This window comes from Streptopelia decaocto (assembly GCF_964273445.1).
Source record: "Streptopelia decaocto genome assembly, chromosome: 1".
Classification (NCBI taxonomy): Eukaryota; Metazoa; Chordata; class Aves; order Columbiformes; family Columbidae; genus Streptopelia; species Streptopelia decaocto.
The window spans coordinates 65,262,349-65,280,698 of NC_138663.1; the positions used below are offsets into that span (position 1 = coordinate 65,262,349).

Here is an 18,350-nt window from a genome sequence, read left to right on the forward strand (position 1 = left end):
CATTAGAGTGGTGATTCAGATTTTCTTCCCCAAAAGTCCTGAAGATAAGCTGTTTCAAACCACTTAGCAGTATTATTCATGCCCCACTACTAATGCCTATTCTGACAAATCTTTACAGGAAAACAAGAGCACGAAAACAAATACACAAAAATGAAGACTCAGTTTGATAATCTGATCAGTTTATCACCCTGGAAAGAGCACTGTTTCTCCTACACGTAAAAGCGGTGTCCCAAAAAGTTACAGGAAATACAAATGGCATTCTGAAAATAGAGCAGAAAATCAAAGCAAATCCTAGTCCATATCTCCATTGGTTTTGTCTTGTAGCACAGCATGAGACAGATTTCAACCCTTCAACTGAAATCAGCTGTGAAGTGTACACAATCACCTCTGCATTTATAACTGCAAAGTTAAGGGGAATATTTGTGGGTTTGACCCTCACTTCAGGTCAGAAAATGCATCAGGGACTATGCTTGTGACTTGACCCTCTCACTATCAATAGGCTTCTGAGAAATAAAAGGAATACTAATTAGTTCCTAATTTAACAGATACAAAAGACACAAGGACTACAAAAAGAGTGTCTTACAGGGAGAGATTTCAAGAACAGAATATGTGCAGGTTAGGAAAGGAGGTTGCAAGAAGACCTAATTATGGTTGACAAATACCTGAGGGGGTTCTTTTTTACAAGCAGCAGGTAGAAATCTGTTCAAAATATGCAATAAGGACAAAGCCCAAAGGCATTGCCTGGAATTGAAGGAAGGATAGTTCAGACATGGCATCAGAAATGGCTTTTCAGTCAGAAGATCACTACTGTATTGAATAAATGACCTACCAAGGGCTCTACAACCCTAATGAATTTTATACCGGGATAGAGATGTATCTATTGGTGCTACATCTGGCCTTTCCTCCTGAAAAGCAGAGGACGGACACAGCAGATCTAGAAGTGCCTGCTGCCAAACCCCTCCGGAACGCCTCGGGGCTCCGCAGCCCTGTAGTGCCACCTCCTGGGAGAGGCACCGCCCGGGACCCCCACCCGCTCACCCTCCCCACTCCCCCTTCTCCCTAAGCCCTGGAACTGAAAAACACAACGAAACTACTGGGTTTCTTTCATTTTCTGGCTGCTAACCAAATCTCACCAGGAACGATCTCACCGAATGCCAGGATTGCAAGCAGCGCAATTTTACTAGATGGTTGAACTACGCTTGAAAATCAAACTTGCAAAACCAGAGGCCGGGTTGACTCGTTCTGGTCCCTCCCTGGAGAGGGCTGTGAAACGTGAGTTTGCAAACTGATTTTCCATTTTATATTATGAGAGCAAGTTTTCAAAATATTATGAGGGAACGCATTAAAGATGCCCATCTAGAGTTCCACCCAGTCCCACATGTGCATTAAATGTGATGTAGTTAGTTCTGAAAGCTTTTTCTGGTTCTTGTGGGGTGTTTGGGTTTTTTTAATTTTCTAGATAAGCGTATGGTCTATGGCAATAATGAATACTTAATTGTTATAAAAATACAGCACATTGTGTAGCAAAAATAAACATCAAAAAGTGTCTCAGCATCAACAAAAAAATATCACCAGCTCCCCTTTCTTTATGCAATAGGAAGCTGCAATGAAAACCCAGTAGACTTACATTTTAATGTGCAAAAAAAAAAAAAAAAAAAAATTAGGAAATTCTTACTTCGGGGCAAAAGATTTTCAGTGTACCAAGTCACATTCAAAAGCATAAAACAAACATATTACACTACCCAAATTACCAATTAAGAAGTCAACAAAGCACTTTCAAATACAATTTCTCTTCCCTACAGTCCTCACAATCTAGCTAATAGCCTTGAGCATGCTTTATTTATTTATCTTAAGAACGCCACTATGATGCCGGCTCCCCTGCTGCCCAGACTTCTGAGCACAAGGCTGTTCAGGTAGGCTGATAAGGGATTAACCAACAACAGACATGTGCAAAAAGAAGATGCTAGTAGAGGCCTAGTCATGTCACTCACATTTCAAGAATAGGCATTAAAATTTGCATCAGTAGTACCTGGAACATTCACCTTGCTGCCAGTAACAGAGAAGGATGCAAGAGTAAGGACTTATCCAAATGGACCTTCCCACTTATAGGCAAGGAGCAAATCAGGATCACAGACCTAGCTTTGCCTTCACCTCGTCTTTTTTATCTCTACCATGCAACTGGGCATCTGTGGTTGCTTTAATTAGTTCATTCCACATTGTGATTGGTTTGCTCCCATCTCCTTGCCACCAGGTTTTCTTGGCTACTGACCAATTTAACTTTTCAGGTGCTGTTTGCACAAAATAAAAATAGATTGTAAATAAATGGCAGCCTGAGCACTATCAGAGAACAGAACTTTCTTCCACCTGGCTGATTTTCTGTTTGCTTTAGAAGTTGCTCTTTCACCTGGAGTAACGACAATCCGCATCAAGAGACAGATGCAAAACTGTTCCTCCAATTATATAATCACTGCAGCTGATAAGGAGGGAGCTGGATTTAGGTTGCCATAGCGTTGGCATATTGCTATGGAGGCTGAGCTCTTCGTCCACTTTATCAGCTCTGGTCCAGGAAGAGCAGCCCAATTACACCTGCATGTGCTGCGGACTCACTCCCACTTGGAAGGAACACTCTGGATCAGGGGCTGCTTCCTTTCCCCTCCCACCTTATTTCAACAGAGTGGCTTGAGGTGGGGGGTTAGTGGGGTTTTTTCCTGTTTAATCTGTATTAAATCAGAAGGAGTGGGGTGTTATTTCTGAAACCCACTGCCCCTCCACCATTCAGGGCTACTACAGGGCTAAATACACCTCCCCAGCTGCATCCTTGGCCATCCCTGCAAGGGGTTCGCGGATAGAGGGCACCTAGGGAGCTCTCCTGTGGGGTGGGGGCACCGGCCTGGTGAGGGCCCCCACCACCACCCAGGCACCCTCGCACCAAGACCAGGTGTTCAGTCACAGTGGGCGGGGGCGCGTTTGCGGGCGGGCAAGTTGGCCCCGGAGGGAGAGGCTGCCCCGCAGGGCGAAGCCGAGGGCGAGGGGGGGAGCTGAGGAAGAAGTTGGCGGTGGCTGGGGGGTTTCTGCTGGAAAGGGAGAGGCAGTTCGGGGGCTCGCAGCCGCTGGAGCGCTGCTTCTCTCTCGCTGAGGGGAGGAAATAGCTCTGTCTGCTCTGCAGTCCCGACGTGTGTGTGCAGCCGGGGCTGGTGGGGAAGGGAGGGGAGGGGGTGACAACACGCAGGTAACAGGATAAAAATAACTTCAGGAACGAGGTTGGGCGGGGAAGGAAGGTTTCTGGAGTTTGGACAAACAAAGTTTTACTACAGGGAATAGCTGGGGACGTTTGCTAATGCCGAGGAGCAGCAGCACGGGTGGGTATCCATGATGCGGGCGATTCTGAGAGGAGCTCGGCAAGAAATCGCTGCCCGAAGTAAACCCCAACTTTAATTTTAATATAGGCATTCCCCAGTGTCCCTCAGTCTCTCAGTGCGTGCGTATGTGTGTAAATAGATAATTCCCCCTTTCCTCTCCCATTTCGTGTGAGATATTAAGAATATCGTACGAGAAGCAAAGGGCTCCTCTCCTAGTGCTTTAGGGAGCCGTACCCAGACCGGGGTTATGAGGACCGGGACGACATTAATTGGGAAAGATCGCGTAATCCCGGCCGCACTGCGAGTTAATCTTCCTCTGACACGGACGAGCGGGCTGCTCCGCGCCTTCACTTCGCCCCCGGCCACAGCGCGCAGCCCATTGCCGGCCGGCCGGCCGGCCGGCCGCCCCTCCTCGCCCCTCCGCTTCGGAAGGCGACGACGGAGACTTAATACAACTTTTCTCTACCCAGGGTTTCCTATAAAACACCCGTTCCTCGAGGGGCTGCGAGGGTCTCCGAATGGAAAGCGGTGTCAAAGGCTGTCCCCCTCCCCCGGCCTCCCCGCCTGCCGCTGGCTGTGCCAGCGGCGGCAGCGGTTGAACTGAACCGGGAGATGACGGACAAAGGCTAGGAGAGAGAATGGTTGCTAGATCCTCAGAGGTAAATCTCAGGCTTACCTTGATGGTTTTCTTCTGGAATGTACATCCTCTTGTTTTCATTGACCATTTAAAACGAGTCCAGATTAATCCCTCTGAAAATCGGCTTGGTAAAATTCAAGGAAGAATGGAGCTGCAGTATTTCCCCTTTTATTATTACCTGATTCCCATTATTGCATCAAACACCAAAAACTGATCCTTTCCACTACTGCCTCCTTTAGTGAAATTGCAATGCATCCTCAGTACATCCGGGCCCCTTCCAAGAATTTAGCACAGCACCTCTGGCTGTTAAACCATAAAAAAGAACAGGAAGGGGGGAAACGAGAGAGAGAAAAAAAAAAAAAAAAAAAAGGAAAAAAAAAAAAGAAGAAGGGGAAAAAAAGAACGAAATGCAAAACCATCCAGGACAAAGCTCTGAGGGTTAAATGTCCCTTTAAAGTCCACCAACTACCAGAGTAAGAAAAGGAGGAGGGAAAAAAAGAAAAAAAAAAAAAAAAAGATGTTCAAACGCTGCTGCTCCTCCTCTTCAAAGCCATTCTGAGCGCGTTGTGTTGGCAGGGAGCTGTTTCTGCAGAGGAAGAGAGCACAGTCCCAGCCCCTTACTCCCTCCCCTCCCTCAGCGCGCTCGCTCCCCGCTCTCTCCCTCTCGCCGACAGACAGACACACTGAACGCTTCCAGATGTTCCAGCTGCGGCGGCTGCACGCAGCCCCCCTGCGCACGGCGTTAGGAGCCGCCGGACTTGATCTGAAAGTTGAACGCACGCTGCCTTTGCCGTTCACTGCGCCTGCTGAAACCTTGCTACAGACATGACGTCAAGGAGGCGAGCTGGAGCCGGCTGCCTGGAGAAGTGGGGGGACAGGCGAGGGGAGCGGCGGCGGGGCCGGGCCGGGGAGCAGCACGGTGGCACGGCAGCACGGTGACAGGGTGGCACGGTACTACGGTGGCACGGTAGTAAGGGCGGCACGGCGGCAGAGAGCCGCGCCCGCCGCCCGCCCGCCCGCCCGCCCCCAGCACCCCGCGGCAGCCGGCGCCGCCGTCCTCCGGCCCCGCTTCGATCCGGTTTCTCAATATTGTGGGGCTCTGCCCTGCGGTTCCACTACGGAATGCGTCTGTGAGCTGCATTTCAAGGAGGACAATCTCATCTGCTGAAGCGTTACAGCCGGCATCGTGTGCAGGCGTTTAACGAAACGACAGAACGGGCTGCGGTTGCGTTTGATCCGTTACGAGCAGATAGAGGCACGGTAGGCAGGCAGCGGAAGGGAAAGAGATACCCAGGGATAAATTGTACAGACGAGAGGATGCACAGATGTTTAAACAGATTAATCAAGCTAGGATTTGCAAAATCCTTGGTGGAAACACCAAAGTGCTCTGCTGGTATCCCACCGCTTGCCTTAATTATGCCTGTCATTTGGCCCTCTATAATTGAAGCCTCCACAGAGAGCAAAAATTACTTCTTTAAAACGAAATGTGAACTGAATGCAGTACATGTTAAATGCATCTGGACTCGCTGAGCTGCCATGTTAAACAAGAGAAGCAGAGTTCAAAAACACCCCTCAGGAACCACTGCAGAAACTGCCACAACCTGAGAAACTAAACCGCTCCGACATACATGGAGGTTAATGTCCAGAACATCGTGTCCTTATGTGCAAACCTGTGGCTGTAAATCCTCATGCTAACAGAGTATCCATTTAACATCCCATGCATGCAATACTATTTGTGGAACTTAAAACACAGTGGTTCTTTCCTTTCAAGTGGTTTTCCATTTCAACAAGAAAGAGAGTATTCTAAAGTGGCTAATACCCCTATAAAGGAATTGCTTTAGAACGAACTTAGTGCCTTCCCTACAAATGGATTTCTGTAGGATGTATTAAATATATGTCTCTTTTTGAGGCTTTTCCCCCACCACTCTAAATGAGCTGTCTCTCAGATGGAACTCAAAATATAATAGAAAACACCACCACCTAACAGTTTTAGGCAAAGAAACAAGAAAACAACACATCCACTCGGAACTACAAGAGAAACTGGAACAGATGTAAAGCACTTACTGAAAACTGGATGAAGCCAAAGCACTTGTCCTAAAAAAAGGTCATTTTGGTTTCTAATAACCACTGATCATCACTTCTGTGTTACATGCTATTCAAAGGGTAGTTCACCAACAACATATTGCCATTGACAGTACGTAGAGACGCAGTTTTATTTCTGACTCAAGAAGAAGAGTTCCTTTGAGCAATTAAAATACTTTCCTCTATTGCCTACTTCTTCTCTAATAAAGTCACATGCATTTACCCTGTTTAACTTACCAGATCAAGCAAGATCACAGCTAGAGGTGGAACGGCAATATATTAGCTTTCATTTTTAATTCAAGTTGCCTTTTTCCTAAAAATATCATCTCTTCACCATTTTACGAAGGACTGAACACCAAAGCCTTCACTGCCTACATTTGTTGTGTAAATATACATTTTATTTTTCTCCTTGTGACCACAAATCCTTGCCATTTTGGATTGTGCTAACTCAGTTTTTTTTCCAGCTATAAGTAGACCAAGAGTTGCATGGTTTACCCTTGCATGAGCATAATCTCTGGGAAGTAACTAAGTGTGTGCTGATCACTGTTGTACAGAAGTCAAACACCAGTGGGGCACCTGTAAATATTTCTTTTGCTCTTCCTGGGTTGCAATCTCAGCTAGCTACAGATTTATATACAGTATTAAACAGTTAACATCCAAATAGCCTTGCTTTATGCCAGCTCACATACATATGCAGCCACATACACAAGCTGTCCCTGCCACCTACAAATCTTCTTCTTCGTTCTTTATCCCTCTCTCTCTGCCAAGCTCCCACAGTGGGCCACAAGTTGGGCCGATTACCAAAAATCAAATACAGAAGAAAAATAGAACAAGAAACAAGAATATTAGCTGGCATTAATTTCTTCAGCATAAATAAAATTCTACTATAACTTGAGGTTTCCTTACTCAGCAATTCTGATGCAAATAATTTTCTATACAGAGAAGTGGAAAGAAACTGATTGTAGGATTAAGATGGAAAGATCCTGCTAATGAAGGAGAATAAGGTGGCATAAGAATGAACATGGCACTTTCCCCTAAAGCATTTGTACTGACAAAGTACACTAAGAAGATACAGTCCATGAAAACAGGTTGGGTAAAGAGGTGGCATTTGAAGTAAAGGTGCTTGTAAGATATTTTTTTCTTAATAATGTAATTACTGAAATTCTCATTTAATAATAATTCCCTCAGGAAAGAACCTGAGGTGTTAACCTCCACACAAACCAGGAAAATTCAACTGGCCTAAAATTTATTTCTTTCCATTTACTCTCTCTTTCCATTTTCTCTCTCTTTCCATTTTTCATAGAAGTAATGCAGACGGGATTTTATTTGATATTCCAGAGTACCAGCCTGGAGACTTCAGGGATGACAACAGCCCTTCCCTCTGAATCCTGAGCGCTCTGATTGGAGTTGTTCTAGGCCAGGACTCTAAAGGCAAAGTGTGCAGCCTAAATGAATCAGAAGGCATTCTGTTACTTTTGAATGACCGATGCTCTGAAAAGCTTTAAGGCCTTCTGAAGGGGGAAGCACACTTTGCTTTCTTCAGAGTTAGCTGCCCACACATGCAGCCCAAAGAGGAGTATATAAATGAAAGATCTTAAAAGATTTATGAAATAATATTATTTCAATAGAAAACCAACTAGAAAGCCCCTAGTCCCTGCCTGATATGGCAGCCAGCAGATTTAGAGGTAAACAGTACCATGATCAGACATAAGAGTTCTCTCACACCAGGTTTAATCTGTGCTTGTAGACTTCCTCTAAGCAGATGACTATAGATTGAACAAATGATCCAATGAATGTTCAGCCTTAAGCCAGCTCTAAAGTGGAGATACTAGTTTTCTACCCCACAGGAATACTACGAGGAGAAATATTGTTCTCCAATTGCTGTGAGAACAATAGTAATGAGGGCCATGCAAAGCACCAAGAAAGAGTTTTTTGAGAAACAGCTATTTAAAGTTACAAAGTGTCAAAGATGATTTGTAGGGTGCATAATGTGAACATGCAACAGTCCATTCTTCATGTCAGGAATTTTTTGTTCTGTGTACAACGTAGTATTCCTTCCTTCTTACCCAGCCATATATAGATTATACTGGGCACAACAGCTTCTTCAAAATCCAGTATCAGAACCTACATCCATCTTCAGCACAGAAATTGCCCAAATAGGTTGCACAGGAGAACATCTTGATTCAGAAAGGAAGAGTTACTGTCAGGCTGTATTTAAAGATGGGGTTAGAAAGTAATGGGATGAAAACAGACAAAAGCATACAATAATTCTGTATTGAACTATTTTTAAAACTTATAAAATCATTTGAAAGGCTCTTTTAAGCAGTCCCGGTACTTTTCAAATTATCTAGGGTTTTCATTTGGCCTACTGCATAAGTTATCTAGCTATCTAGTTGCAGTATATTATGTTCACACTATTTTGGCAATAATGCATTTTACCACAAAATAAGAAGGTAAGTTATTCAAAAGTGTGAAATAAATGTATTTATCTAGAAATAGTATTATGGCTCACTGTACAAATGTGATTCTTTCCAGGGCCAGCTCAGAGAAACAGTGCCAGAGCACTTTATTACTTTGCCGAAAGGTACTTTTTTTCACCACAAATTTAAGGTTTTGCACCTCTGTCAACAGAGAAGGCTTCCCATCAGAATCAGCGCTTTCTTGCACTGAAAACTATAGGTTTGTGTGGTTTCTTTTGTCTCCGATTTAAATAAATGAGATCTAAACACAGTGTAAGCTTTGCACAAAGACTTTGACTTTCCTTTTTTCAAAGACAACCATGTCAATAATTCTGGTTTCTGTCTAGTGTCTCTTTCCTTCAGCATACTCAAACCTAAAGTGATAGCCTGATCAGTTCTGGGTATATTAAAATAATCATTATGCATGAATAACATAATACACTTTACAACTTCGGTCATTTCTGACAATGCTGCATCATTCATCCATACTCAGCGTAATAGAAACATGGGCTATTTGCTGGTGTTGCATGACTACTCTCTCTCTCTCTCTCTCTATATATATATATATATGTATTGATTATAGCAATTTTTTCTCATAATTTGGGACTGGTCTGTTTAGAATTGTTCTCATAGTTATTTTTTGATTCTTTTGAACTACATATCATCTAAAAATATGAGTATCATCCTTTCCATCTGATCTTCCTAGTTGTTACTGAAAAAACAATAACTGTTTACATCTGTGAATATGGATTTGTAAAAATGTTCTTTATTTGATTAATTTTTTTGGTTGCTTAATTTTAATTGGAATGAAAACAATTGACAGTCCTATCTAAAGCTATTCAAAGTGTGATCAGGAAATTGCGGACCTTTCAAAACTACCGACTAGCTAGAACACAGGAGACTTTCTCAAGAAAAAGAAATCCAGGATGGAAAAGAAAGGCTGATGATCAGGATTTCTAGGTGATTTCATTTCTTAAAATCTGGAGCAATGCCATATCCACAGGAACTTTCAAAATTTGATTTTCAAAGTCAACTTGGAAAACATAGCTGTATTTTTCACACTGAAATTAATAGGAATATTTACTTGGTTTTGAAATTTCAGTCATTAGCTTTTATATTTACATTCAAACGTCAACAAGCAACTGCAAAAAGTTACAAGGAAAATGATAAGATTTATCAAGACATTCGTATGGTCTACTAAAGCATATTAAGGCCTAGTATTGGTAAACAATAGAAAATATTTGATCTGAGGGGAAAAAAAAAAGGAAAGAATGAAATAACTGAAAACTGGGTAGGAAAGTAGCTAGTAATTAGAATAAACTCTCATTAGACACAGAAGAGAAGGAAGTAAAAGAAATTGATAGCCTTTAAGTAGGTTTTGATTTTCTAGACCGCAGAATTTTCTAGAAAGTAACCTCAGTATCTGAAAGTGTGGTTTTATTCAAACCTTGCTAGTATTTCAGCTTTCAGCTGTGATCTCTTATTTCAATGGGTGGTGGTAGTGGTGCTTTTTTTAATTCCAACTGCAGAAATGAAAGAGGTCACCATTTCTACTTGAAAACGGGTGATTAGTATTTAATGATTACTATGTAGCATTGTATGAATTCAAGCACAAATTTGAAGCGTAGCAGCCAACAAATGCTTGAACACACTGCAACAACACAACAGACATTTATCCCAAGTAAGATATAAATGCAGGTATGCTTATCAGGCTTGAAGAGAACTTCTGGCAGTTTTCATTATGCCATCGCCATCACAGACACTCGGCCACAGAGCTAATTAGTGCACTCAGGAAGGTCTAACACCTCTGCAGAATTACCATACAGGAGTAGTCACTTTTCCTCAAGAAGGGAAAAGGTCAATTTTTGACTTATTTTGCCATACAAGCTTAAGGGGAAGATCCAAACTTAAAAAAAAAAGCATTGTACTGTTTCTATTTTAGATAAGAAATAATTGGGCCGATCTAGACTGGATATATACTGATACAAAGACATTTAAACTCAGCAGTTCATCATTAGCTACTGCCAATTAAAAAAAAAAAAAAATGAGAAAAAAAAGCAAAATAATTACTGCTATAGTAGCCTAAAATCACCAGTCAAACAAAAGACATGACCTAATAATGTCTACAAGGAGATCTACAATGAAAAATGATATTTTTAATCCAATCAGCCTACACTGTGGTGAAAAAAATCATCAGGCAAACTGTTGAGGGTATCTTAGATACTTGCCACTGCTTACACAACAATGATGAAGAAATTATTACCGTTCTAATCTTTTCACACAGTTCTACAAAATTCTAAGGAATATGCAGTTTGTATTTTGTTCACAACTAAGCACCACACATAAACTGAGATTTAGGGCAAGTACAAAGATTTTATATTTTTTTTAAGATATGCATTCTTCAAAAAGTAAATTTTGCAAACTGTTAAGGAAGACTTTACAGTGACTGGAAGGATTACAGGAGGTTGGCATTTGGAAACCTCAGTGGATCTAATTATTAAACAATGAAAACTACACAAAGTCAAAATAAGAAGGCAATGCAGAAAAATATGTTTCACTAGTCTAACCAAGTCCACGTATAAAAGTCATAAACTGAGCTCAAAAAGGAAAAACAAATTAAATGTAGGGATGGGCTATAAGACCAAGTTCCTTCCTTCTCTTTTGGCATTTCAAGTCTCAGAACTTCTAAATCTGCCTTGTCAACACAGAAAATTACTGATAAACTTGAGGAAGCCAACAGTTTGGAATTCTGACAGATTTGAGGGCATCTACAATAATCACTAATGAGATAAAATGGTCTAAAAAATACATGGTCTTATGTAACAGGTGCAAGAAAGATGAGTAGATTAATTCATTGGTATAGTCAGTTACTGTGATATTTGCCTTACACACAATGTCAACATCTCAATTTGAATAAGTCTTTCTACACTGAAGGACTAAGCTTGCTTAGTAAGTGTATCTGGTTATAATGCAATCTTTGTGGTGTTCTTCTAGCTTTTCTCATCATTATTTCTTTCCAAAACACATAAAATCACAACTCACCTAGTAATCAGCCTCTGTTTCAACTGCAGCATCTTTATTTCATGTAATCTTAAAATCTGTCCTACAAGTTGCAGCTCTCCCATTGCCTCCTGTTAAAATTACTGGTAATTATGTTTAGCTAAATAATTATTTCATGTTCAATTCAAATGGGTGCTAAGTTAAAGACAACTTCCACATGTAGCAACATCTGCTTTCAACTCCAGGTTCCAGAATCATACAGTTAGAGACTGTAGTCAGTCCACGGTTTTTTCAGTGTCACCTAAACCTTGTATTCAAGTGATCTAAAGCCCCTCTTTACAAACAGCCCTTTAAAACACAATTAGTTCCAACAGACTGCTCAAAATAGCTCTATTTTCATAAAAATCATCATCAAAACACTACAAGCAAATGCTGCACAGACCCTAATTGAATTGGTTATATCACCAACTTTAAAACTGTGCATTTGATTATGATTCCATTTTGACTAATCTTTCTCCTAGGACATCCAAAGCTCATTTTGTGGGACTTTAATAAAGTGTTACAGAAGTTATGGAAGTGGGAAACAAAGTGTTTCAAAGTGTATTTTGCTGGAGAGATATTAATGGCATCCTGGAAATGTTCCTGAATGTTCCTGTATGAATTAAATCCACTCCAATTGCACGGATTTGAGCTTACACACAACATTTATTCAAATAGCTTTAATTTAAAAATGGTTGTGTGGCTGTCACTGTTTGTGAACTCTACAGCTGCTGCAGAATATTCCAAATACTTGCAGCAATATGTAATGGGTGGTTTCCTGAATATGTGCCCTCCAAAGCTTCCTTAGCTGCCATGGAACCTTGGTGGAACAGAAGCAGTAAAATAGGTGAAGTGACAGGCAGTGAAGCTGAGAGCACTATTTGATTTGGGGGATAATACAGCAGGGTAGGTTTTGAATCAACACAGTGTAAGAAATGTTCATTATGTTTGCAGTTTCTCAAAAAAAATCTGTAGCTTTAGAAACTAAGAAAAATATTATACTGTTATTTAAACTACCCCTCCAGCATTCAGTCACAACAGTTTATTTATGTCTCCCCTTTCATTTCTTCCCATCTTTGCTTAAACATGCAGACAAGAAAAATGAAACAAATAAACAACTCTAAAATCCATACTCACTAGTTCCACATGTTCTGAAGGAAATACTTGTATTTCCTTAACATAAATAGTTGAGTTCAGTTATTTGATAATGCCATCAATGTGCACACTAGTTTATAAGAGTTGCCTCTCAAGAACTCCATGAGACCAAGAATAACCATGCTAAGATCCTAACACTCACACCAGAAGTAGAAAAAAGGAAAAAGTAGTTTTATCTAAAATAAATGCATTACAAGAAGTAAGCTTTGATCCTCTTCGATTTAGGGTGAGACAGTAACCAGGAACTAGAGAAGGACCACCTTTTGCTGGACCTTAAAATAGTAATAATTTTACACTGAGGGAAAAACTTGTTGCCTTCTCACAGCTAATCAATATTACAGTCTTCTGAAAAGTAACAAAATAGGTAGGTTTCAGAATAGGTTGCATCACCAGCTAAGGCTGCTTGAGCAGTTATTCATAACTCACCCTTTTTCAGAGAAACATGGAATATTTCAGTCTTTATTTAATTTCCTCTTTTCCACTGTGGGAAGAAAAACTACTCATTTTTTCATAAGAAAAAATGAAATCAAAAGAGAATTGAAAGCTCATGTCAATTACACAAACAGCAAGCATGTGCAATTGCATAATTTCATTCCTTGCCATTATCCCTCCTTCCTGTCCTGTCCTCCTCACCTTTCTGCATTGTTTTCTTAAACCAGAAAAAACCAAACAAAACAGGAGTTGTAAAGAACTCAGGCCTTTATCTTGATCCAGAATTTTGGACATTAAACCAATAAACTGATAAATTATAATAATATTTATCATAAGTAATCTTACAAATTGGGAAAAACAGAATAAAGGTCTGACCCAATGTTACACAGGCTGTAAAGAGAACAGAAGAGGACACACTTCCCACTTTGTTCTCTGATCGTCTCTTCAGGAGACGTTCTTTATAGCTCATTTACTTATGTTTCCATGAGACAGTTTGAGTCTTCTGACTTCAGAAGAGTGAAAGCAAGATGAATACTTCAGATCTCGCTCCTTAACAACTAAATCCCCGAAGAAGTCTCTCTATCCAGTTCCTTAGTTTCTTCTTTTAGACTTACAGAGCAAAACAAAGCCAGGCTCTTTACAACAGATTCAAGTGACAAGTGACAATGGTCATCAACTAAAATACAGGATGGTCCAACTTGACATAAGACATAAAGAAACTTGAACTTGACATAAAGAAAACTTTCTTCACCCTGAGAGCTGTCAAGCACTGGACCAGATTTCTCAGAAGGACATCTCCTGGAGGTTTTCAAAGCCAGCTGGACGGAACCCTAAGCAATCTTGTCCCTGCTTCAAGCAGGAGGCTGGAGTAGGTGACCTCCTGAGGTCCCTTCCAACCAACATTAGCTGTTCTGTTTCTAAGACTGAAAGTGGTAAAATGCCAAAATTTTTATGAGACTTTGCTGGTGTGTCTTTTATTGTAATCAGTATAAAATGTGTATCGATATTCTGCAATTGTGAAACAAGAACAGATGAAAAAAACCTGTTCATTCACTTTCACCTGTACTTTACCATCTTCCTTTAGTGTGGAGGGTACTTCTCTTGCATCAAAGGAAAACAAGAGGTTCAAAATCTTACTCAGTTCCATCTGTATCAGCATAATGTAAAAGGCTTGATCATTCTTTTATTTAACTGAGTAACTGATATTTTTCCCTTCTTCAGTCTCATAGGAGAGTCTATGATTTTTAAAATTACTGTATCATCTGCTGCCATCTCTTGAAGAAATACAGCTTGAACTTTGGAGGAAGAGAGAAAAATGGAGGTATCGACATTCTGAGCTTTCTACTGGTCAGTGCTGCCTGTCAGTCCCAAAGGGAAAGTGTAGCCTGCAAGTTCCAGGTTGGTAGAGTTTAAGAATTTAGAAAATGAATATTTAAATTATACGGGACTATTACAACCCTCTGAATCCATTTCTCTTCCATTCAAGTCTGTGGTGTTTATGGCAATTGCTGCCATGCACAACAGGGGCTGCTGGTTTTCACTGCAGCCTGAGGAAAGAACTCTTATCAGCACAAGCACAACAGTGGAGCTCATGCAGTATATAGTAGAGCAAATCCACAGTACATGGGCTGCACAAAGAGTACCTGATTTAATAAGACATGTGACTGTTGTTCTAACATGAATAGGCACAGACTTGTGCCCAGGGGATGGACTGACAGTTTTCACATTTTGAATATCTCTATTTAGCTGTACATTACTGTACTGCTGTTTTGCAGCCTAACTGATGTCTAGAAGTGAAAGACAGCAATTAGTTGAAGGAGGAAGAAACTAGCAAGGAAATTCTGTTCTCAAAATAAAATTGGTTGATAGAAGAATGCTACAGAGAAAAAAATAATAACAAAAATCCCAGCCAAACAAAAAACAAACCCCTGCTTGGCCCTGTGACCCAAAGACATGCCAGTAAGATCACCCTGACCACAGCCCAAAATGACTCTGTACCTATACTTATATAAATCTTCATTTTTGTGCTACTATAGTGTACCAGATATCTTCAGTTTACCAGAAATAGAACTACAGAAATAGATCCATAATCATATATAAACAATTTTTCTTCTGTGCTCCTCCAGTTTTAAAATAATTTTAAAATCATACAGCTATTTTTAAACTAGATTTTTTTTGCAGCTTAACTGGCCTAGCATATCAAAACAATGTAGTCATCAAGAGAGTTACAAAGATAGAGGAACAAGCACATGATGAAAGAATGGCAGATGGTATTATTGTCAAAATGGAAGCGGGCTGGTGGTCAAGTCTAACCATTCATTGAAAGCTACATCATGCTTGAACTTTCATACAGGAAAGCACACGGCTTAAACATGTTCAGTGAATTTATTTTACAAACATTCTACTGGTAAATGACAATCATAATCCCGACATGCTCCCCAGTGCATGAGAAATCCACATACTTTTCAAGGGCACTAAATATATGTATTTGCTAAGATCAAACCTATTTCCAGTGAAGCTGTTGAATCTGACAAGATCTCACACAAGAATTATTCTGATGTAGGTCAATTGGTTTTACCAGATTACTCCCAACTTACATTATTACAAATGAGATCAGGATGCCATTTAGTCTTCAATGTAAGTAAAATCTAACCCATAAAGATGCATCTGCACCTCAGTATTCAGCAAAATGGAAGTGATGAATCACACTCTTGCCCTAAGAATGACACAAAGGAGCAATCAGCTTGAGCTGATGTTCTGGCACCAGTTGAGAACATACTCATGACTCCCTGTGTTCTAAGTTTCTCAGTCCTTGAGATGAAGCTCCCATAGTCTGCAGCAGCAAATACAGTCACTGATGATATTCAGAGTGCCTTGCATCCAAAAAACTTCAGAGCACACAAAAATTGTTTAAAAATAATTCTACTAGTCACAAAGATAGAATTGACATTTGAGTTAAAGCTTCACTTTGGATTAAGACCGCACCGTACTTCAAGACTGGAAATGAAAAATGCCATGTGAAATTATTTAGCTATTGTAAGAATTTGGTCAGAATATAATTGTAAAAACAGGAAATTAGCTTGGTCCTCTAAACTTTACAAAAAGGTTTAGAGACATCTATAATGACCATAAATTCTTGAGCTATCAGATATATGTTACAGTTACAGAAAGGCAACATATTAGACAGCACAGTGAAACCCAAAGCATATAGTTTTGTTGGCTTAGTACTTATTTCAGGAGAAAAATGCAATCTGCTCACAAGCTTCACTACATCTGGTGTCACTCTAAACTCTACTTGAAGTCTCATCCGATTAATAACTATGACTGACTTTACTTATTTTGCAAGAATTGAATTCCAGGTAATATGGCAAGCAGAGCAATTAAAAGCTGGGCTACACTAGAGAGAACCAAGTTATAGTGCTTATATAGCATTTTAAACTCTTTAAAGCATTGAAAAGCATGGGCCAATTTAGCTTTAGAGATCTATGAAGACAGTGAATAAGTTCTTGTTCTTTATGCTCAGATTGAACTAGACTAAATTGCAAGGATCTTAGAAACTTTACCTGCAACAAAACCAAACTTATGGAAGTAAGATCAAATGTATTTTCAAATAAAGCAAGGGTATCAGGTCAACTATGTGTTAGGAAATAAAAGGTGAGTAGATGTCTGCCTAGCAGTATTCTTACATGCTAACATTCCTCTCCCTGTTCCTAAATACCTCTGAGAATAAACGTTAAATGGACCCTTGCAGAAGAGTATATTCCTTCAACTCTGTAGTTTAAAGAAAATAAACAAATCTTGTGTGCTTTTTAAAAGGAAACTTAACTTTTCCACCATCTTACACCTACTTTTTGGTTTTCTTTATATACTTAGTGCTCTAGTATATAATAAATATTCTCTTCTTAACAGATAAACCAATACAGTTAGAAGTATTATGTCTTTGAAAGGCAAAATGAGTGGTAGACCATGGGGAGTGAAGAGTAAGGGGTAAAAGGTAAATCACAATTGTACTTCCAATTAATTTGTTGTTTCCTGTCAGCCATGACTAAAGAATACAGGCCATCATTTCCAAGCTGGTGGAGCCAGATGGTGTGATGTGATACAGTTAATATTAATGGTTGCACACTGCCTTCTCTTGACTAATCAAGAGTGCTGCTTCACGCTGTTTTGGGGGAGAAGGCTGCAAAGCCAAGGAGATCTGTCATTCTAAAGAAACATGAAGCAGGAATTTCTCTTTTTTCAGACAGGCTTTGGTTTTTTATAGGTGGTACCCACAGTTTTACACAGACTTTTTTCTTCAAATTTTTATTAAGAGAGTTGTTACAGCACTGGGAATATTTTCAAATATTGAAGAAAGTGGAGCAAAACCCATCTTCAAAACGCATTAACATTTACATTTTTTATTTGGAGTCATGGATCATTGCTCCGAGGGTACCTCTCTTCCCGCTCAGTGTGCTCCAAGATAGTATTTAAAAAGTCAAAGCAGTAACTCACAATAGGCATTTACTTTACTGTCACAATTTAGCGTTTTACAAAGAACATGGAAGAGTTTCTTTCATTGAGCTGAATAACACCACTGTATGTTACGTTCTTCACCTGAGCCTTAGAAGAGAAACACAATACATTTTTACACTTTCAATCCCATCAGTATATGATTTCTCAAATCAGGAAGCATTTCCTAATGACCCAAATTTGGATACAGTTTTGATACTGAGCACTAATGATTGCTGCTACCTTAAAATCAATTGGTCCACATCCTGCAGTACTTGACTTCATTCAGATAAAATGTTAATCAACATAAATAGTGACTTCAAATCAATAATGACTTCAGGATTCCAGTTATTGTTGCTTTTTGTTTTTAATAAGGATGGATTTTGAATGTCCATGTAAGCTGCTCTCACAGGCAATTAAGGGAAATTTTAATTTTAATATATTTCTAGAACACATTTCCATCTTAATTGATAACACCTTGTTGGTGATAGATGGGAATCCCATCTTCCCATAGCAAGTAAAATTATGTTTCTAATATCCTTGCCTCTGTTTTAATTTGAAATATCTAATTTCTACAGTGTATGCTCTGATAATTAGTATATTCTCTTCTTAAATAAACAGTAGTTTGACTATTTGTTTTTGAAACCTCTAACCATAAAAAATACAGAATATTATTTTCTTTTTCCTTTATAAAAT

At 39.8% G+C, this 18,350-nt stretch overlaps 1 protein-coding gene across 20 annotated transcripts in view; it reads right to left on the reverse strand.

Moving 5' to 3' along the window:
* The window catches only part of CACNA1C (calcium voltage-gated channel subunit alpha1 C), a 490,018-nt gene that overhangs the window by 439,888 nt on the left and 31,780 nt on the right, over positions 1-18,350 (reverse strand). For 19 of the 20 annotated variants that reach the window (XM_082047663.1, XM_082047666.1, XM_082047657.1 and 16 more), the window contains exon 1: positions 4,036-4,210. The exons of the other annotated variant lie outside the window; for it this stretch is intronic. In XM_082047663.1, the coding sequence (XP_081903789.1) occupies positions 4,036-4,084 (49 nt within the window). In that variant the 5' untranslated portion in view covers positions 4,085-4,210. Of the gene's footprint in view, positions 1-4,035; positions 4,211-18,350 lie in introns of those variants that run through there. 20 annotated transcript variants of the gene reach the window in all.